General features: G+C 39.6%; 1 protein-coding gene across 1 annotated transcript in view; it reads right to left on the bottom strand.

Annotated features, from left to right (window-relative positions):
• Positions 1–22802, bottom strand: part of PCSK5 (proprotein convertase subtilisin/kexin type 5) — a 593358-nt gene that overhangs the window by 28247 nt on the left and 542309 nt on the right. Inside the window, exons 28-31 of the mRNA XM_044678618.1 lie at positions 14325–14408; positions 12451–12646; positions 4977–5194; positions 567–800 (exon numbers count right to left, since the gene is read on the bottom strand). Of these exons, the coding sequence (XP_044534553.1) occupies positions 567–800; positions 4977–5194; positions 12451–12646; positions 14325–14408 (732 nt within the window). The remainder of the gene's footprint in view (positions 1–566; positions 801–4976; positions 5195–12450; positions 12647–14324; positions 14409–22802) is intronic.

Below are 22802 nucleotides of genomic sequence, written 5' to 3'. Positions count from 1 at the left end.
AGGAAGAGTCAATCTATGTGACAAATTTCACTGTTTTCTTAATTTGAGAAATTACCACAGTCACCCCAGTCTTCAGCAGCCACCACCCTGATCAGTAGCTACGAAAATTGAGCAAGACCATCCATGGGCAAAAAAAGATTATGACTTGTTGAAAGCTTGGTCGATGGTTAGCATTTTTAGCGACAAAGCTATTTTAAAATGAAGGTGTGTACATTGGCTTTTTTAGACATAATGCTATTATGCACTTAATTGAACACAGCATTTTGTAAACATAACTTTCATATGCACTAGGGAACCAAAAAATTCATGTGACTTGCTTTATTGTGACATTTGCTTAATTGCAGTGGTCTGGAATGGTCTCCAAGGTATGCCTGTATTGTCTAGGACCAACCAATATTTAATGTTAAGGACCTGGGACTATATGAGTGTACAAATTCCTCCCACTAAGGTTGTTGTGACTTCTTTATAACTTAGAGTCTTAGAGAAGTTACCTTATCTAAAAAAACCCTTCTACCTTTCTCTCCTTCACATCACCAAGTCCCATCCAAGTTCCCTATAGTCTTCACCTTTGCAGTCCTTTGAAGCCTTTTCATAGTAAGTCCCATGTGGACATTCATCCAGACATTGACCATAATAGTGGACCAAGGAATCGGGGCAGAGTATACAGTCATCATCGTCAGGGCCATTGCATGCCACACAGCTCTCACTGCAAGGGGAACATCTGTAGAAATCCTCATAGAAGCCAGGGGGGCAGTTCTGGACACATATTTCATCATGCAAGAGGAAAGGAGGAATGCATTCTAAATCAGAAAAGAGAACAAGAGGTTATCCCCCCACTAAGAAATAGGGAACACGTCTTTATATTTCAATATGGTGGACACTTAGCATTTCCATATCTGTAATTTGGCTGGCTTATTTCTGAGTATGTTTGGGTGGGTGTATGACATCTGGTGCTCTTTCTTCCCCATCTCTAAAGAGGTTGAAAACTTTCATGGTTACATCTAGGGAGAAACAGGAAAGAGCTGTGTGATCTATACCGGATTGGCTCTGGAATGAAATGAGTGAGTTTGGCTTTTGGGGATGCTGAACCTTGGACTTCTAGATTGCTGCCATCTTTGAGTTAGTGTTGAGGTAAAGAAACTCAGTAGCCTGAGTCTTATGCATGAATGTATTCTTTTATTTCTTCAAGTACCTCAAATTTCAGCCATTAGCAAGAGTTGTATACAAGTTGGCATAATTCATTTTTGTGTCTTAATTTGTTTTAAACATACATATGTGTACAGACATATATTATTGTAGATGTCTATACAAGTACACATACACATGCATATATTATATATACATTTATACACACATACATACATATATATGTGTACAAATTTCTCCCACTAAGGTTGTTGCGATTCCTCTATAACTTAGAGTCTTAGAGAGTTACCTTAACTAAAAGACCCTTCTACTCTTCTCTCCTTCAACACATCACCAAGTCCCATATATATATATATGTATATATATATATATTTATATTTATATTTATATTTATAACTGGGGGCATATTCAGAACCTCCCCACCTGCTTGTGGTCAACCAGATGGACTACAGTACAGAACGTAGTCACTTTGAAGGACCAGCTCCCTGTCTACTTCCTGCCTAGTGACCATAGAAAATTCAATATGAAATATATGCTAAATGGCCTTGGGCAAGTCACTTAACCTCTTGGTGCTTCAGGTAACTTATCCAAGACTATAAGTTGAGGAACAGTAATAATAATGAATCAGGTAGGAAGGTCCTATGGGAATGAAGTCCTTTTAACAATGCAGACTTACAACTCTTCTTTAACTTACAGTTTTAAGTAGTTGCCTCAAATATCTAGAAGTTAAGTGACTTGCGTAAGATCACACAGCCAGTCTATATTAGAGGCAGGATTTGAACTTAGTTATCTCGACTGTGAAGCCAATTATCTATCCATAATACTATGCTATATTTCATATACCATATGATATTATATAATATATATGGACCCCCAAATTTACTCTTTGCGTTTAACGCCTCTCATTTTTTTCCTCAGTTGTCATGTAGCAGCTGAGCATATCCTACCCATTCAAGATGTATCATGAGTTTGGCATAACAACAATCCTTTGCACTTGATTACTCAGGGTGAATTCTGCTGCTGTCACTCTGTTACTATCTGAACCAGCTCAGACCCATCAGCCTGAACCATCCCTGAGATTAAGCAAACACACACCTGCTAAGACTGAGCAAACCACATCCAGACCATGCGACCCTGATGAGACTAGACTCTTTGTGGCTGAGCAAGCTCTTGTGAACCGAGCCGACTTTGCCATTGTTCCTACTACATCCTGGCTCCTTGCTTTTTGTCTTGTCACAACTATAGGTATCAAGGCTTCACCTCTCTGCCTTGGGCTTGGTCCTACACCAAACCCCAACATGCTATGTCTAGCTTCCCCTCTTCTGATGGAATAAAGATTTTTGCTTAGAACCTTTTGTGAATTCTCCATTAGCTTATTTTCTAGAGTTTAATATATGTACAATACATATATACACATGCACACACATACATATACACACATGAAATCAATAAATCCACAAAACTGGATCTTATTACATGTGCATATAATATCTTATCATATAAGTTATAGAATTTAGTTTTGTAAGTTGATTTGAATATATATACACAAATATAACTAGAGTAAGAAAATCATAATTGTCAGTAGATATAGATATAGAAAAATAACTTTTGGCAAGAAACAATATGTATTTTTTAAAAGAAAAGCAACCTAGAAAATAGAAATAAATGAATTTTAAAAAATATGATAAGTGTGTATGTGTGGGAGCAGATGGGTGGCCCAGTGGATTGAGAGCCAGGCCTAGAGACCGGAGGTCCTAGGTTTGAATTTGGTCCCAGACTCCCTAGCTGTGTGACCCTGGGTAAGTCACTTGACCCCCATTGCCTAGTCCTTACTGCTCTTCTGCCTTGGAACCAATACACAGTATTGATTCTAAGATATAAAGGTAAGAGTTTTTAAATATATATATGATATATATGATAAATACATATGCTAAATCTACATATATATGATATGTGGATAGCAAGGAGGCTCAGTAAATATAGTGCCAGGCCTAGAAAGGAGGTCCTGAGTTCAAATTTGACCTTAGACACTTCCTAGCTGTGTGACCCTGGGCAAGTCACTTAACTCCCATTGCCTAGCCCTTACCACTCTTCTGCCTTGGAACCAATACATAAAATTGATTCTAAGATGGAAGGTAAGGGTTTAAAAAAAAATTAAAAACAATATGATAAATGTCATCAATCAAAAACCCACAGCTAGTATTATATGCAATGGGCATAAATTAGAGGCTTCCTCAAAAGAGTTGGTAGTAAGTAAAAAATATCCATTATCAGGGTCACAAAGTCCACATGCCATATGAGTCTAAGTAGTATTTGAACCCAGATCATCCTGACTTGGAGATATGTTGTCTCTTTACTGTCACTTTAAAACATGTGTGTATACATATAGGTGAATGTGTACTTATTCACACTGGTATATATATATATATATGTATATATATGTATGTATGTATGTATACACACACATATATATATATGAAATCAATTCACAAAATTAATATTCAAATTCAATATTACTATGCAAACATTGCGCATGTATTCCAGTATTTCAAGAGATGGTGATTTTCTCTCTCCATTTTTTTTTTAAATCCTTACATTCCATCTTAATATAGTGGTAAGGGCTAGGCATTGGGGGTCAAGTGACTTGCCCAGGGTCTCACAGCCAGGAAGTATCTGAGGTCAGATTTGAACCCAGGATCTCCTGTCTCTGAGCCTGACTCTTAATCCCCTGAGCCACCCAGCTGCCCCCCTCTCTCTCCATTGATATAGATTGCAATCCCTCTATAACTTAATATTAGATACTTAATATTAGATAATTATTACCATGAGAAAAAACTTCTTAACTCTGCAATCAAATGGATGTTGAATCTTTTCTAATTAACTTGGGTTTTTCCTAGCCGACAGCCATGGAGAAGACAGTGTAGCCTCTACTATATGATGAGGCACAGTAAGATTTTGTGGAGTTTAGGATATGTACATATAAGCATACATATACACATGCACAAATTTGAGTTTGTTTTGACTTACTTAGCCTTACTTTCCTCTATATATTCTATATTCTAGGCAAGAATGGTCCACTTGCTGCTCCCCATCCACATTCCATCTCATTATCTTCATGCTTTGCCCAGGTTTTCTTCATGCCTAGAATGTGCTACTCTTTGCTCTTGCCTCACAGAATCTCTAGCTTCATTTAACATTAAGTTTAAATATTAACCAGGTACTTAAAGACTATACTGATCTACCCCACCCTTGCTATAATTTGGTAGACATCTCATATTTAACTTTGTAAAAACATGTCCTTTCTCCTTAATAGAACTTAAGTTCCATGAAGGCAAGACTACTTTTTTTTTTGGTATCCTCAGCCTCTCGCATGGTGCCTAGCATACAGCAGGCACTTAAGGCATGCTTCTTGATTTGAATTTAAGTGTATGCTTTGGGAATCTTGAATAATAAAATGTTTACACAATAGCTGAGGATTATCTAGATAGGACCAAAGTCCATCACTCCAGAATCACTAAGGTCTGTTTGATTTTATAGTCTATAACCCAATCCTATATGTAAACCCCCTCATAGTCAGATATAATTCTGTTCATCTAATGTAAACATTGCCCATATTTTGCCTTGGATAGAGAGTTAGGCTGGCAAAATAAGGAATTCTTTAGCGCTATACTTGGTAGCTTTCTTTGACTTATTGAAATAGCCATCTTTTCACTCATAACTGGGAAAATGACATCTATAGCTCTTTCTGGATATATGAATCTGCTGTTCCCTTGGCCCCTTTCAGAGAGAGGACCACAGGGCCAATTTCTCCTTCCATCTCTCTGACATACCTTTACATGTTTTTTCATGCATACACTCTTGACACATCTCCGGACAGCGCCTACATATTCCATCCACAGCAACGTGCCTCTCGGGGCAGGATTCCTGGCACGTGCCCTGGGTCAAGACCAAATTTCTTTCACATGAGTGGCAATTGGTGGCATTTCCCTCACATGTTTTGCAAGTTAAGTTACAGGCTTTGCAAGTTCCATTTTCTGCATAAAACCTCCTAAGAAGAGAAGAAAATATGCTTATGAGTTTGGGGATACTAACCATACTTTGTGTCATGCAGAATTAGAGATATTTTAATACTTCAAAAGATCCACATATTTATCTTCACTACACTGATGCAAATGGAAACCCTTCCATGATTTGGTAGGGAGCATTAGCTAACAATTTTTGCGCCTAAGACAAATGACATTAAATGTGCCTATTGGTGAGGCTGGGCTAGTGAGCCAGCAGCTCAGAGAAGAGCTCACCTTGAGATGAAGCCATCACTTAACACCCCACCGCCCATACCCTTTTTTTTGGGGGGTCAAGATCTGTGATTTTATTGATATAGAAAAATCTCTTTATCAATGTAGATTAGCAAATCTTCTGCAACTTAAAAGAGACTTTTCTGGGGGCACTCAGAGGTTAAGTGACTTGCTCAACATTGCACAGTAAATAAATGTAAGAGTCAGGAGTTGAATTTAGATCTTCCTGACTCTTAAGCCTGCTATCTAGACATCATGCCATGCTGATAGGTTTCTATTTTCACTAGTTATTTTTGCTAACTTGCTTGGGGCATTTAGGTGGCTCAGTGAATTGAGCACCAGAGCCAAAGTGAAAAAGACATCTCTCTGAATTCAAATCTGGCCTCAGATCCTTACTAGCTGTGTAGCCCTAGGCATCTCACTTCACTCTGTTTGCCTCCATTTCCTCATCTGTAAAATGAGCTGGAGAAGGAAATGGCAAACCACTCCAGGATCTTTGCCAAGAAAACTCCAAGTGGGGTCATGAAGGGACAGATATAATTGAAAAATGACTCAACAGTTCTTTTTTTTTCTTCCATTTTAGAATTGATATTAAGCACCGTACTAAGCCCTTGGGATACAAAGTCAAAAATCAAATAGTTCCTACCCTTAGGAAATTTACATTCTACTAGAACATAATATGATACTAAAAGTCCATTTCTATTATTTTTCATTCATGAACTTTTTTGAACCTGGCTGAGATATAGTTTCATCTCCAAAGTAATAGAATTATTCTGGGTTTCTCACGCAGATAGAGAATATGAAGGAACGATAGGATAGGAAGAAGTGATATTCATACATTAATTAGAAAGCAAGGGGGCAGCAAGGTAGCTCAGAAGACAGAGACAAGAGGTCCTGAGTTCAAATTTGGTCTCAGACATGTTCTGGATGTGTGACCCTGGGCAAATCACTTAACCTCCATTGCCTAGCTCTTACTGCTCTTCTTCCTTGGAACCAGTACTTAGTACTGATTCTAAGATTGAAAGTAAGGGTTTTTAAAAAAATTTAGAAAGCAAGGAAGAGGAAAAAAAGATTAGAGAGAAAAATTAGAACCAAATGCATATATAAACAGAAGCTGTGGATAGACAGAAAAATGCCTTCTTGAGAGAATGGAACTATAACCACCATGGGGCAAATAGAGCTTTGTCCAAGAGCACTGACACTCCAAGGGTATACTGTGGGAAAACGACTAGTAACTCCATTTTAAAATCCTTAAAAAAACTCAACCCTTATCTTCTGTCTTTGAATCAATACTATGTATTAATTCTAAGGCAGAAGAGTGGCAAGGGCTAAGCAATTGGGGGAGGGGGGAAGTGACTTGTTTAGGATCACACAGCTAGGAAGTGTCTGAGGTCAGATTTTGAGGACCTTCCACCTCTAGGCCTGTCTCTCTCTCCACTGGGCCACTTCACTGTTCTATTAAAACCTTTTTTAAACCTTTGTGTAGGAGCCCAGGTAGGAAAGGGTAGCTGTACGAGAGGCTGAGGTAGCATTAACTCATCCCTCTATCAGGATTGACTTGCTTTTATTACGAAAGCCTTGGGTGCTACCATTGTCTTTTTCCTCTTTATTTTCCTAAGTGTGCCTTATTCACTAAGGGGAAGCCCTAGCCAAGATTCCTTTGAACAATACTTCTTACCAAGGAAGATGTTCTTCCTCTCTAAGTCAAAATGTTGTCCACAGGCCTTACCTTGAGGCCCTCTGCTGACCCATGCTGTGATGGTCCAACAGCCCTTGGGCCTCCTTTCCATGGCCTACTTTTTCCTAACCTATTCAGAGAGTTTCTCATGCTAGTAGAGAATATGAAGGAAGGAAAATTAAAAACCAAGCAGCCAACTCTCCCAGTACAGCTATACCTGCATTCTCTGAACTGCTACCTCCCTCCATCAATTCATTTTTACTTTGGTGAAAAAATGTCTAGTTACAGTTCAGGAAGAAACTCTTTCTTTTTGGTGACACTAGATGACCAAAGACATTGCTACATTGTAGAGCCAAGTTTACATTCTCTAACTGAATTTAATATTGTAGGATAAAACATGAGTTAGCAAACTACGTTGGTACCTCTTTGTGTAGGGCCCTGGAGCTAGGAAGAGTTTGTAAACTGGGCTCTCAGGCATAAACAAAACAAAACAAACAAAACCCAAACAAACGAGTTGGGGCTGATTTTCCTAAGAAACTTGTGTTGCTCTTCAGTCCAGTCTGATTTTTTTGGACCCCATTTGGGTTTTCTTGGCAAAGATCCTGGAGCAGTTTGCCATTTCCTGTTCCAGCTCATTTTACAAATGAGGAAATTGAGGCAAACAGGGTGAAGTGACTTGCTGAGGGTCACAAAGCTAATAAATGTCTGGGCTCAGATTTGAACTTAGGAAGATGAGTCTTCCTGATTGTAGGCCTGGCACTCTATCCGATGTGCCACCTAGATGCCCCGAAGAAGCTGGAGAGAAAGAAAGTAAGGGAAGGAGAAGAGAATCCAAGCCAGGGCAGAGGAAATCACAGACAAGCAAGAAAGTTTTGAAAGTTGTGTATTAGGGGCAGCTAGGTGGCTCAGTGGAGAGTTAGCCCTTTATGCTTTTCTGCCTTGGAACTGAGATGGCAAAGGTTTAAAAAAAGAAAAAAGGAAGGAAGAAAGAAAGTTTTATATTGAATTTGTTACATACTTAAAAAATGCAAATCATGTAATTTTCAGTTTTGTGGGCAGTTCTCTCCTATTCTACAATATATGTGGAAAAGGTTGTTTATGAAGTTTAGAATAAATTTTTTTTTAATTAAAAAAGCAAAGGAGTCAGTCTCCCAAAAATATTTACTATTTTTTGTTCTTCTATTAAGGTAATAGCAGCCTTGTTCCAATCCTATAAAGGCATATGGAATAATTTTTATTTAGTTTTGTATTTCCTGTAAGTATTACCCATTTTTTGGTCAGTTAGAGACCATTGGATCTTAGCCACTCTATTGAAGTTTTCCAAGTCAGTGTGAATTCTCAGGGGGCCAGATTGCGTTATAATTGACTGACTTTATTGAAGCCAGTAATGATTATTATACTAAGGACTCATTTAATCAAATTGGTTATCAAAGCTGGGCTTCATCTTGACATCAGGTGACTAGTTCCTGAGTAGTGAGGTCAGAACAGCTTTATTGCTGGAAGAACTGGGTGGAGATGAAAAAGGGAAGGCTGGGGTCACAATCTAGGATGAAGAAACCATTCAGGTCAAACCATAGATCTCAGAAAGGGAGGACAGGAAGGGAGCTGGAATGAGGGATTTGGCTGATTTGGGAAGAAACTACAGTGAAAAGAGCATGTTCTTGCCAAAACCCTGTTTGAGATCACAGTTAATTCAAGATAAAGCATCACCAACTCAAGTTGAGGAAGGAACCCACCTAGAAAGTGAGGTCTGGAGAATGTTGTTCATAAAGGCATTGGGCTAAAGGAAGTGTTTATGCATAAAACCAATCCAGTCATATATTCTCCTCCTATCTTCTACTTGAGTCTAAGCAATTTGCTTTCATTTCCCCAAAGGGAAATTTTTGAGAAAAATAATAGTGACAATAATTTCTTTAAAGAATGCATTTCCCTCATATTGGGGGAAAATTTTCACAATTTTCACAATTAACTAGGGGAAAAGGGATTGTGAATTGGTCTCTTGATAGGATCACCTATCCACTTGCTAGGTGGTACAGTGGATAGAGTGCTGAATCTAGAATCAGAAAGACTCACCTTCCTGAGTTTAAATCTGGCTTTAGATACTTACTAGTTGTGTGACCCTGGTCCTGTTTGTTTCAGTTTCCTCATCTGTAAAATGAGCTGGATTAAGTACTAGATGTTCAGCACTTTTGACCACCTTAACGTCTCCTTTAATGTGTGAGGGTCAGAACTGAATAGGATACCCATGATGTGGTCTGACACAGAGATCAGAACAATTTTCTCCTTACTTATTCTAGGCACTCTTCCTCTCTTCACTTTCATCTTCCTTTTTCTTTTTCACTTTCCTTCTCCTTACCATCTAAGCCTCTTTCCTTCCCTACCCCAATATGACAGTCCAGAGAAAGTATCAAAGGGCATAAGAGATAAAGGGAAAGGAAGGTAGGAAGAGAAGGTAATGATTAGATTAAGCAATACAAGGCTAAGCAACAGGCAAATTCCATTTTGATAAGAGTGGAAGGGAGAGCACTGAAAAAACCTTTCTTAGTAAGAAGGCTGGAGAAAACAGACAGGAAATGACAGGGAGACTTGTCTCATGTAGTTGCTGCCCCTTCCTGGCTTTCTCTGATGTTTATATCCTAGATATGTTTTTGTGTTAAAATTGCATATCTTTCTGGGTCCCTTTGACCACTCTTCCATCACCCTTCTAGTCAGTGAAGTAAATTTATAAGTAGTCAGCATAAAGTAACAATAGCAGGAGGTAAGATGCTTTTGTTGTTCAACTATTTCATTCATGTCTGACTCTTGTGACCTTATTTGGGGTTTTCTTGTCACTTTCTTTTCCAGTTCAATTTTCAGAAGAGAAAAACAAGGCAAACAGAGTCAAGTGACTTGCCCAGGATCACACAGTATTGTTAAGGGTAAACAGGTTTCTAATGGCTTTGTGGTGCTTAGAATTGTCTTGGAACATCAGGATTAATCTGATAAAAGCAGTGAAGCATTGCCCGGAAATGACTTTGCAAAGTTTCTGCACAAGAACAGTTGGGATTACTCTGAACAATCCTAGAGCCTTTTGCAGATAAACATCAAGGCTGCTTCCCTCCATCTTATCCCAGTCACAAACTGATAAACATTTAAAGTGGTAGAGGAACATCTCCTATTACTGGACAGAATTTTCTCCTTTGTAGCCCAACTCCAAAGACACCTCCCTCCCCTTTTTCTTAGAATACTATGAAAGTTGTAATCTTCTTTCTGGGGATTGGGTCTATCTAAGCCCCCCACATGTTTGAATTCTTTGAAAGGAAATAAACAAATTCTCTGGCACACTGGCTCTTTTGGTTTTCTGGGGTATAGGGAAATTGTCTTTTTTGACTTTTAAAGATTATCAGTATCTGAGGTCAGATGTGAACTCAGTTCTTCCTGATTCCAGGTTGGGCACTCTATCCTCTGTGACATCTTGATTGCAAAGAGGAACTTAGGAGACAAATATAGACTGGTCCATAGATCAGAGGAACATAATTTGTAAACCACATCATATATTACTCCCAAATCACATCCTGGTAATATGTGCTAAATCAGGAAAAGTTATATGAATGGTCAGGGTCCTTTTGGTCCTAGGATATGTAAATCTCAGACAAGTCCTAGACCAGTGATTCCCAGAGTGGGTGCCACCGCCCCCTTGTGGGTGCTGCAGTGATCCAGGAGAGCAGTGATGGCCACAGGTGCATTTATCTTTCCTATTAATTGCTATTAAAATAAAAAAATTAATTTCCAGGGGCGCTAAGTAATATTTTTTCTGGAAAGGGGGTGGTAGACCAAAAAAGTCTGGGAACCACTGCTCTAGACATTGGTTGTAAGAGCAGCAGAACACCAAATGATATGGATAACTTTGAGATGATATGGATATGTTAACTTGAAAGTTTTACTGATTGCTTTGAGTTGATTTGGATACTTTATTAAACTAACCACAAGGTGGCATGGATGAAAATTAGTCTGTTCCAACAACAACTACAAAAAAGACTATAAAAATGAGATCTCCAATTCTTGCCCAATTACATTTTTATCTGATTGGGGCTCACTGGGGAATTTGGGGTGTGTAGTTGACACCTTTGCTTTAGTCAGCTCCCTCAGACTAAAAATTGTCGAGCAGTTATTAATTTATATTTGTAGCTTACACAAATCTGCTTTTAAACTTTTACAGCCTATACCTATTACAAGCCTGAGCCCCATTGGGAGAGCTTTCTTCATAGATGAAACTGCAAACCTGGCTAAAAAAGCAATAATGAAATTCCTAACCCTCCAGCTATAGCCATCACTTACACTCACAATGTAGAAGAACTCCCACCCCTCCCCACCCCAGGGAGGCTTCCTTAATTAATAATGATAATAACTCACATTGAAATTTTGCTTTAAGGCTACAAAGTACTGATCCAAGGGCTGCTTTTGCCTGAGGACTGCATGATTCTAGCTGGCAATGGAGACAAAAATACTAAAGATGCTTGAAAGAAGCATTAGTTCAAAGTGGAAAGAACCTAAGTTTTTAAGAAAGGCAACAGCATGCAGTCTGTGATGTCCTTCAGTTTCTAAGTAACCATAATGTGTCCAGGGATGATGAGAGGTGGTCTTTCCAAGAGACGCAGAAGTTTGGAAGAAGTAATTTCCTAGGAAGAAGCTTAAATGGATATAAAAAGTGGAGGGAAGCCAAAGGGAGCAGCTCAGTGATGCAGTGGAGAGAGAGCTGAGTCTGGAGTCAGGAAGACTCATCAAATCCAGACTCAAGACACTCACTAGCTCTGTGATACTGGGCAAATCACTGAAGCCTGTTTGTCTCAGTTTCCTCATCTATAAAATGAGCTGGAAAAAGAAATGGCAAACCACACCAGGATCTTTGCCAGAAAAACCCAGATGGGGTCACGAAGAGTCAGACACTACTGAAACAACTCAACAAAGACAAAAACAACAGGGAGCTAAAGGGAGAGAACAGAGAGAGACAAAGATAGAGACAGAGACCTAGAGACAGGCAGATATAGAGTCAGTGAGAGGCAGAGATATACACAATCATGCAGAGCCAGAGAAAGAGGGAAGAAGGAGGGAATGACAGAGAAAGAGAAAAAGGGAGAGAGAGAGAGACAGAGACAGAGAGAGACAGCGAGAGAGGGAGGGAGAGAGAGAGAGAAGAAGAGAGAGGGAGAGAGAGGGAGGGAGGGGGAAGAGAGAGAGAGAAGGAGGGCTGGAGGGAGGGAGGGAGGAAGAGAGAGAAGGAGGGAGAGAGAGAGAAGGAAGGAGAGAGAAGGAGGGAGAAAGAGAGAGAGGGAGAGCGAAAGTTGTACTTACTCAGGGCAGTGTGTGTAGCACCTGCCAAGGTGCAGGTAGAGTGGGTGGGCTGGTTGAGACAGACACTTCTGGCAGATATTCCTGGCAGAGCAGTACTCACAGTCCTCTGTGCATTTCTCACATCTCCCACTTGTCACTGAGGGCCAGGTTCCATGGGGACAGGAAGGGACGCAGGACTGAGAGAAAAGATAGGTTCCTAAAAAACCCAAAGGGGAACAGGAAAGAACATTCAAATGAAATAAATCAGGTATTTCTCCCTCTAAAACAGCAGTTCATAACTGAGGGCCCATGAAACTATTTAATTTTTTTTGATAAGTGTATTTCAATATATTGATTTTCTTTGTAATCCTATGTGCTTTATTTTAGGCATTTAAATACATTATTCTGAGAAGGGAATCCACAGACTTCTCTAGAGACTGCCAGAGGGTGAAGAACCCCTACTCTAAGTGATGTGCTGATCTATACAAAGAATATGGGGGCCATAACCATGTCCCTCAACTTTTTGCAAATACTCAAAGTGTCCTGGACAGTAGCACTATGTTGGACATACCAGAATCACTAACAAGGATGATCATGCCTCCCCAATTGGCCAAACCTACTGGTGTCCAGAAGAGCTCTAAATGGATGCCATTAACTGGTGTAACCCTAAAGAAATTACCTTACCTCATCTGCCCATCCAATTTTTCCACAGTGGCAATGGGATTGTGGGAGTGGGAAGAACATATGCAAAAAGTGGAAAAAGCAGGTGAAAAGGGAGGCCCAGGTACTTAGAGACAAACCTTTCCTATTTTATAACTTTGCTTCTAGCTGCCTCTGTGCTCAGACTTCAGATGAATTCCCTTATTGACTTTTACCAAAAGTATACTTCTCATGAACTAGACCATCGAAGTGAAGACTAGCATGGAACTTTCATCATTGCTTACATTCATCAGTTTATCAGGCCATGGGCAAGTATTAAAAAGGCACCCTGGAAAGAGCTGAGGGAGGGAAAATGTCCACTGACAGCTCACAAAATACATCCATTTATCCAATGCCTCAGGCATCCCTCTGCCAACTCCCCTGATACAGATGCATTTTCCAAGCCAGAGGCCAAGGATGAAGTTTAAAGATTTAACCCTTTAGATGCTGAAAATTCTCCCAATTTGATTCTGGTGCTTGGGGTTTTCCAGGGGAACGAGGAGAGAAGAAGGAAGAGCTGGTATCTGCCATGCCTGTAGACTCATTAGACCATGAGAGATGACTTCTAACTGGCCAAGTTGGGAGGGGTATGACCAGGTATTTAAATTTTCACTCAGATAGCAGGAGTGTGGAGAGAAACTAGTCAACTCAGAGGGACAAACTATTACTCCTTAATTTTATAGAAGAAGAAATAGACTAGACCATAGAATGGCCTTTCCTAGGTCATGCCAATCAGTAGTATAGCCTGGGATTCATTTCCTAACTCATCAGTTGGTTACTCACCAGTTCACGGAGTCAGTCATAGAATTATTTACATAGATGAGGAGGAAAAAAGATTATTTAAGAAATATCTGCTTAGGAAGACAGTCTTGTATAATGGATAGAATATTAGATTTGAATGGAAAGATCTGGGTTTGATTCCTGACTGCTAACTTATAAACTGTGCAAAACGGGACAAGTCACTTAACCTCTCTGAGAATGAGAAGATTATAGTAAATACTTTCTGAGGTTCCTTCTATGATTTTGAATTCTTAAGATCACATGATTTTATGTTTTTAGGGCTCTGGTTAAAGAATAATGAAATCAAAACCTAAATAAACTCAAAATGGAGGTATCTGAATTTTCATTGTCAATGATTATGATATCCAGAGCAATGTGAACCCAAAGGTTGCCCTTGGCTGTCAAACCCTACTAACCTTTCTGACAGGAAGTGCACTGAGTGGCTGATTCATTACAGGTTTTACAAGAAGGATCACAAGATTGATGTTTTCTCCAGTTACCTGTAAGAGGGGAAGGGGAACAAATAAATTAATCTTATGTGTAGAATAATAGATTCTTTTCATTATTCATTATTATTTCATTATTTCATTCATATTCTTAAATAGGTTTTTGTTCTCCAGACAAAAATCACATTTCTACTTGTTTGCAAAAGGGCAGCATTCACTTCTCTATCTAAGCACATATTCTAGTATTCAGGAGAGAAAAGGGAATAGGGCCCAAAGCTGTCATTTTTAAAAAATTAAGTTTTATTTTTTCAATTAATAAGCATTTATTTCCTTTCCACCCCAAATTTGAAAATTCCATATCCCTCCAAAGTTTTTCAAAAAAAAGAAAGAACTCTTTATAACAAATATGCCTAGACAAGCAAAGCCAATTCTCACATTGGCTATATCCCAAAATATATTTCTCATTTTGTATTTTGAACAGATTACTTCTTTTGTCAGGAGGTGTCCTCATCGATCCTCAGGAATGATGGCTGGTCATTGTGTTGAACAGAGATTTCAATGGTAGAGGCAGCTTTCAGATGATAAAACTTCTACCAGAGAAGGTTAGTGCCTTCTCTGTAACTTTTTCTCTTAGACAGTTGTTTATGTTTGAGTACTGATCCGTTAAGTGACTTGCCCAGGGCCACATCGATACTATATTCCAAAGTTAGGACTTGAACTTCAGTTTTCCTTACTCTAAGGCAGCTAAGTGATAGAGGGAGTCAGGGCAGGTCTTTGTTTGAACCCTGCCTCAAACACTTAGCTGTAGAACCTTGGACAAGTCATTTAACCTCTTGTTACCTCAGTTTCCTCATCTGTAAAATAGGGATATAACAATAGCACCTGTCTCATAGAGTTGTTGTAAGGGTCAAATGAGATTTTTATATATATATATGCATATGTATTTATATATACATATATATTTGTATATACACACATATATATATATAATTATGAGATTATATATGAGATTTTATATATATATGTCTGTGAATATTAAGGAACGACATAAAGGGGCAGCTAGGTGGCTCAGTGGATAGAGAGCCAGATCTAGAGATGGGAGGTCCTGGGTTCAGATTGGAATTCAGACACTTCCTAGCTGTGTGACCCTGGGCAAAAAACACTTAAGCCTCATTGCTTAGCCCTTACTGCTCTTCTACCTTGAAACCGATACATAGTATTGATTCTAAGAATTTTCCTTCTTACAGGTGGAAGGTAAGAGTTTTTAAAAAAAACAAAACAACTATATAAATGATAGTAATTGTTGCTATTGTTGTGGCTACCTAGACTCTATTCCATCCTGTCTCAGGGGTTTTCATAAGGTCAAGGAATTACACAGTAACTTTAACGTGATTTTGAAACTTCCCCAGCTGTTGCTCCAAATTTGGATCACTTAATTATGAAGAGTTCTCCCCACTCCAGTCAATTCTCCAATCAACTTAGTGTGATCCTGTTCCAGACCGGTCAAGACATCATCCTTCTACTTAATTAACTAACTTAACTACTTAAATTCTTGGATTGGGCAAAATTAACATAAAAACATAACTCATAGGTGGCCTATGAGCATAAAGCCAGGACACCGAGTGACAGTGCAATTTCTGACTTCTGGAATGGGGTGATGGAAACCCCCTTGCTCAGTCTCTGACCTGGTGGCAGAAGCACTGGGCTAGAGACTTTGGATAGTTATTTCTATTTTTCTTTCTCTTTACTAATAAGTACTAATAAGTACTTAGAAATTTAGCATAAAGTCTCCATGATTAATTTTTACTTATTACAGGATCAAATATAGTCTTCTAGTTGGCATTCAAAGCTCTTCATAACTTGGCTCCTTCCTACAGTTCCAGTCTTCTATGTTATTTCTTACTCTTGGACCCCTAAAGACATACTGACTCCAATTTATGCAATGACATTGGCCTCCTGCCTGTTCCTCAAACAAGACACTCCATCTCTAAGCTCTGGGAATCTACTCTGGCTGTCACTCATGCCTGGAATCCTCTCCCTCCATATCTCTGCCTTCTAGCTTTCCTGGTTTCCTTCAAGTGTCAGCTAAAATCCCACTTCTACAGGAAGCTTTTCCTGATCTCCCTTAGTACTAGTACCTTCCCTCTGTTGATTATTTCCTCTTTATCCTATATAAAGATTGTATACGGTTGCTGGTGTGTTTCTCCCATTAGATTGTGAGTTCCTTAAAGGTAGGGGCTGTCTCTTGACTTTCTTCCTATCCTCAGATCTTAGCAATGTGCCTGGTACATAGTAGGTCCTTAATAAATGTTTATTGATTTACTGACTAATGTATTAAGATGAATTATTCAGTGGTGAATTCAGAAGAGGTACCTTCACATCTTATTTATTTTTAAAGCCTTACCTTCCACCTTAAAATCTATACTGTGTATTGGTTCCAAAGCAGAAGAGTGATAAGGGTTAGGGAATGGGGATTCAGTGATTTGCTCAGGGTCTCACAGCTAGGAAGTATCTGAAGTTAGATTTGAACCCAAGACCTCCTATTTCCAAGGCTTGCTCTCACCCCACTGAATTACCTAGCTGCCCCCCTTTACATCTTGTTTAGTTTCTTGCAATTGAAAATTTAATCCAATAACAAATACTTATTAAGTGCCTACTGTTTGCAAAACAGTTGGAGATAGACAAAAATGAATGTCCCTGCCTCCAAGGAATAAACATTGCACTGGGTCTTGTCTCACTTTCTTTCAGTACTCTGTACACAGTTGACACTTAATAAATATTGGTGAAATTGAACTGAGAAACTAGAGTTGACAGGGATCCAAGTGGTCACCTAGTCTAAGCTCTGAACATTTAAAAATATCTCTGAATGGTCATCTAGCCTTTCTTTGAATGATGGCAGAAAACCACAATTTTCAGGGAGACGGAGCTCTTCCTCAGTTTCAACACAAGTTTACTTAAAGGCCAGAAGAAGGAAAAAAAATATACATGTGATCCTTGTGTTTTCAAATTGAGACAGAGGCTGAAGGCCTAACAAGGCATGAAGAGATGGTCAAGAAAAATCCCAAGGGGACCCTTGCCTCATTGGCCTGTGAATTACTCCAAAGGCTGGCTAATTTCAACTAAATGAGTCCACAATCTATTTCTTCTTGCTCATTTGTTTTTGATAGACTGACTTATTGACAGGTCAGTTTTATTTATTTATCTGCTCTATCAGTGATAACTTGAAACTGCCATTTTCTAGCACTCTGGTTTAAAACACTGTAATATACACAGATGTCCAGCAGAGGGGAATATGCACCAACTTTTGGGGACTCAAAGGAATTTATCCAGTTCAGGGTAGCTAGGGATTTTGACCAGCTAAAGCACTAAATGTCTTTATCACCAAAAAAAAAAAAAAAAAAAAAAAAAAAAAAAAAAAAAAAAAAAAGAGAGAGAGAGAGAGAGAGAGAGAGAGAGAGAGAGAGAGAGAGATTAAGGGTTTAATTTTAATAAGTCCCCTGCTGTCTGTTTCATAATTATTTAATATTATTTTATAATCATCATGTCCCTCTTTTTCCTTATTGATCCATGGACTCATAGCATAGGAAAGGTCCCTGACAAATGAAGCTATTTGGTCCAATCCTCTGCCTTCAGCCAAGATGATATGGCTCAAAATAATTAGAAATGGGTGGTTCTTGATTCTATTCTTAAAGATCTCCTAGATCAGATATTTCCTTTCTGGTCTGCATGAATCTATTGTGGCATTTCTTAAGGTCTGTCTTTGTTGGGGAATTTTTATCCTTTAGTAGTTGACCCTTCCATTTGTATTTCTTTTTATTGTTTTAAACTCTTACCTTTTGGCTTAGAATTGATACAAGTATTGATTCTAAAGCAGAAGATTGTTAAAGACTAGACAATTGGAGTTAAGTGACTTGTCCAGGGTCAACCAGCTAGGAAGAGTCTGAGGTCAGATATGAATCCAGGTCCTTCTAATTCTAGGCCTTGTACTCTATCCACTGAGCCACCTAGCTTCCACTATCCCCTATTCTCTGATTGGTGTCTTTTATCAGAGCAGCGTGGAGGGTTTAGAACAGTGATGGGGAACCTTTTAGAGACTGATTGCCCAAACTGCAACCCTCTAGCGGAGTGTGTATAGGCTCCCCCTCCCCATCTTACCCCAGACAGTAAAGGGAGGAAGTGCTCCCATTGGCTTATTGGGCAGATGCAGATGGGTGGGTGATGTCCTCAGGCATGGGTGGAGAGGGGGAAGGGAGTGGCCCTAGGTTGGCCAACACAGGTTAGAGGAAACAGAATAATAGTAGAAAGGGAAGTCTGACCATGGATGAAGCCACACCAGGAGAGCTCATTCCCACAAAAAAAAAAAAAAAATAGGCTGGTATCACCATAGAAATTAGGAGGGCATGCTTAAAGAGATTAGACTCTGGGGGATGGGTACCACCTAAAAGGCAAGGAATGCCATATTCTACCTGTAGTGGCGGACCACAAGGTGTGAGTCTTTGGACCAATTTCGAGGAAGGAACCCCATTCACTCCATTCTAGTTACAGTCTGGTCAAGTTCTTAACCAAGCATGGCCTTGCAGGAATGTGGTTCCTGAAGTCAAATAGAGCTCCTGCCCTGCTGCTAGACATTAGTGTGAGGGCAGTGATGGCAAACCTATGACACGTGTGTCACGTAGCCACATACAGAGAAGTCCGGAGCTGCATGCCGAGGATGAAACATTTGCTGTAGTGTAGTGTAGACACTGTACACTATAGATGACAATTCTACCTATATTAATCTACCTATTTGGGTTTATTAAATCCAGTTATATATTACAATTATACATTTTTGTTACTTAAACTATAAATATCACAAAATTATGGTTTTTTTTTTTCTTGAAGTGACACACCACCTGAGTTATACTCGTTTTTTTTTGGCAAATTTTGACACACCAAGCTCACTTCCTGGGTCTGACTTTGGCTAGACTGTATTCCTAAGTTGGTCACAATTACTCTTTGCTTCTTTGAGGTGTCTAGGAACCATAAAGAATTCAACTATTTTTTGGGCCAGAAGGTGGTTTCCTCAGTGCCAGGACTTTTCATTATAACTGGGATATATATCAGATATAACTGGGATAAACTGGAGAAATTGGAATGATAAAGGAAAAGCAGGCACCTAGAATAGTAGGCCTTCTTGAAATAAATATGCAGCACCACAGTTAATTAGATTTTGATGTTGTCTGATAAGGTCATAAATAATCTGGGAAATTTGACTTTGTTAGTGACAATGCCGAAAGTCTATTCTTTGTTCTCTGTGTAAAGCCCAGGGTTTGATGACCACTTGAAGAAATATTTCTGGATACAATTCTAAATTAGGATAATCATGTCAATCAGTACCATAAGGTTTATGAAGCATTTTATATAAACATGGTTCTCGAAAGAGTCTTGGTGTAATTTTAAAAGCTATTACAGGGGGCAGCTGGGTAGCTCAGTGGATTGAGAACCAGACCTAGAGGCAGGAGGTCCTAGGTTCGAATTTGACCTCAGACACTTCCTAGCTGTATGACCCCTGGGCAAGTCACTCGACCCCCCCATTGCCTACCCTTACCACTCTTCTTTGGAACCAATACACAGTATTGATTCTAAGATGGAAGATAAGGGTTTTAAAAAAAAGCTATTACAGCTTTTAAACTTTCAGATTTTAATTGAAAAACAAAATTTAAAGCTTAGAAGTAGTCTTCCCTTTCTCTTTCTCAACCAGAGGTCTTCTAGAAATACTGTCACCAAATGTGAAGGAATTTTTCTTCCCTATCATCTGGGCAGTGTGGTTTAGTGAATGGAATATTGAACCTGGAGTCAGGGAGACCAGGTCTAATCCTGACTTAGACATTGGTTAGCTTTGTGACATTTAAGCCCCCTGGGCTTCAGTTTTCTCATCCATAAAATGGGAGGGTAGGACTTGGTGACTTCTAATGTCCTTTCCAGTTCTGTCCCTATAATCTTATGACCGAGGCTTTTAAACATGCATATTTGACCTTCAGTGTGGCTGGCATGGAAAACACTGCTGTAAGACCCCTATCCATTGTTATGGTATGGATTTCAGAGCTGGGATGAGGCTGGTGCTAAATTGTTAGGATGTAGTCAAGGGCAAGAACATAATTCAACTTCTTTGGGCTCTATGCTCTGACTAATGTGTCCAATTAGAGCCAGCTGGGAATATAGTTTGAGGCGATGCTGGAAAAACCCACAGTTTTAGAGTGTGGGTAGGGGAAATGTGAAAGAGATGGGTCTGGGACCTGCTAACCCTACCGGGGCGTAAATCACTTAACAGCATCCAAATGATTTAACAGCCAGATTACTTTTCTTCTCACCAATGGCTTTAGGAAAGCAGCTGAAGGCCACCCTCTCCTTCCAAAGCCCATGGCCACACCTGAGCATTTTCACAGCTGGTTTGTCTGGGTTTGATCTGTGTCTTTGGTTATGCTTGTATTCTTCTAGAACAGAAGGAGCTGGAAGCTATTTCTATACTTGGGCTTTTGATTCCTCCCCATTTCTGGGTTTCTGTGCTCCCAGGGCCCTGCACGGTGCATTCTGTAAAGTGGGCATTTTATACCTGTAGAATCAAACTGCACAATTGCCCAGTAGAAGCATGGCATGTTGAGAATTTGTTTGACTTAATCTGTTGAGTGGTCCAGATGACAAACTATGTCTGCTTTGGAAGGTGTGTCCAACAGTTCAATTCAACAAAGATTTTATTAAGTCTCAGGCTCTGCAAGATAGGGAATGGACCTGTGATTTTATTGGTATTGGGAGGAAGGAAACAGACATTTATTTAGTGCCTACTATGTGTCAGGCACAGTGCTTTACAAATATCACCTCATCTGAGCCTCACAATAACCCTGGTTGGCAGGTGCTATTAATTATCCTCATTTTAGAGTTGAAATGACTCGTCCAGGGTCCGTTGCTCATAATTATCTGAGGCTAGTCTTGAAATCAGATTTTCTTGAATCTAGGTCCATGGAGCCATCCAGCTGCTTCTAGAACTCCTGGATGAGGGGACTGTCCCCAGCAATTCAGGGCAGTACCTTCTCCGACTTTTAGTAGGAGAGAGTTACCTAGAGCAAGGAGACACTAAGTGGTCAAACATATGAGTCAGAGTCAGGGCTCGAACTCAAGCTCCAAAGTCAGGTCTCTAGCCATTATTCCATGCTGTCTCCCCACCAGGGAATAGATGGATAAAAATTAAATGATCCTCACCCTCAGGAAACTTCCATCCTATGGGAGTGGTAGAGCACTCTATACAACCAGATAAACATATACATAATTAAAAAAATTTTTTTAAACCCTTAACTTCTGTTTATTGGCTCCTAGGTGGAAGAGTGGTAAGGGTGGGCAATGGGGGTCAAGTGACTTGCCCAGGGTCACACAGCTGGGAAGTGCCTGAGGCTGGATTTGAACCTAGGACTTCCCATCTCTAGGCAACATATACATAATTTGAGAAGGAAAGCAAGAACACTTATAAGAGGGGAATTTTTTAATAAGAAGACTCAGATGCTTCCTAGCTGTATGACCCTGGGCAAGTCACTTAACCTCTGATTGCCTGACAAAAGGATCCATTAGAGAAGGAAATAGCATATCACTCTAGCATCCTTACCAAAAAAACCCTGTGGATAGTTATAGTTCATGGGGCCACAAAGAGTCAGACATGAATGAACAACTGAAAAATAACAATTTCCTACAGGAGGTAACTGATGATTTGAGATTTGAAGGAAAATAGGAGTTTCAAGAGGCAGAAGGAAGGAAGGAGTCTCTTCCTGGCATTCTAGGCATTCCAGAATATTCTGTGCATATTCTCAGAGGCAATAAATGTGGTTCTGAGTTTAGAGAACAGCAAGGAGGCCAGTTTGGCTGGGATAGAGTGATGAAGGGGAGTAGTATGCAGGAATTCTGGAAAGATAGGCTGGAACCTAGCTAAGTACAGAGTGACCCCTTTGTGATGAATTACTTGGCTATGGAAACCCATGATCTGTGGAATAAATAGTCCAATCCAGGAAATGGGGCAGGCGTCTTTCCCTACCCCCTTGATAGTAAGAAAAACAATCATGGTTTTTTGGTATATTTTTTTTATAATTGCCACTCTCCCTCCCCTCAATTATGCATCTGATTAGAAGACCATTTCAGTATTGATTTGTCTGATCGCATGTGTTGATTTCTCTAAAAATTCCTTGTTTTAAATAATTATGCTATCAATAGCCCACGATCCCAGATGCAGACACAAACCCGTTATTTCCACTGGGGTGCAGCATGGGTGAAGGAATGAATTGATTTTTTTCTTTTCTTACCTTTCACATATGAATCCATCCAAGAGTGTGCTCATAACACCTAGACAGCTATATCCTCCCTCATTCACTAGGTGATTTGTCTGGACTGTCTCCCGACTATTTCCAGGTCCTCTGAGTTCACGCAGAG

The sequence above is a fragment of the Gracilinanus agilis genome, chromosome 1 (genome assembly GCF_016433145.1).
Source record: "Gracilinanus agilis isolate LMUSP501 chromosome 1, AgileGrace, whole genome shotgun sequence".
In the NCBI taxonomy this organism is placed as follows: domain Eukaryota; kingdom Metazoa; phylum Chordata; class Mammalia; order Didelphimorphia; family Didelphidae; genus Gracilinanus; species Gracilinanus agilis.
This window is presented reverse-complemented; position numbering and strand designations above follow the sequence as displayed.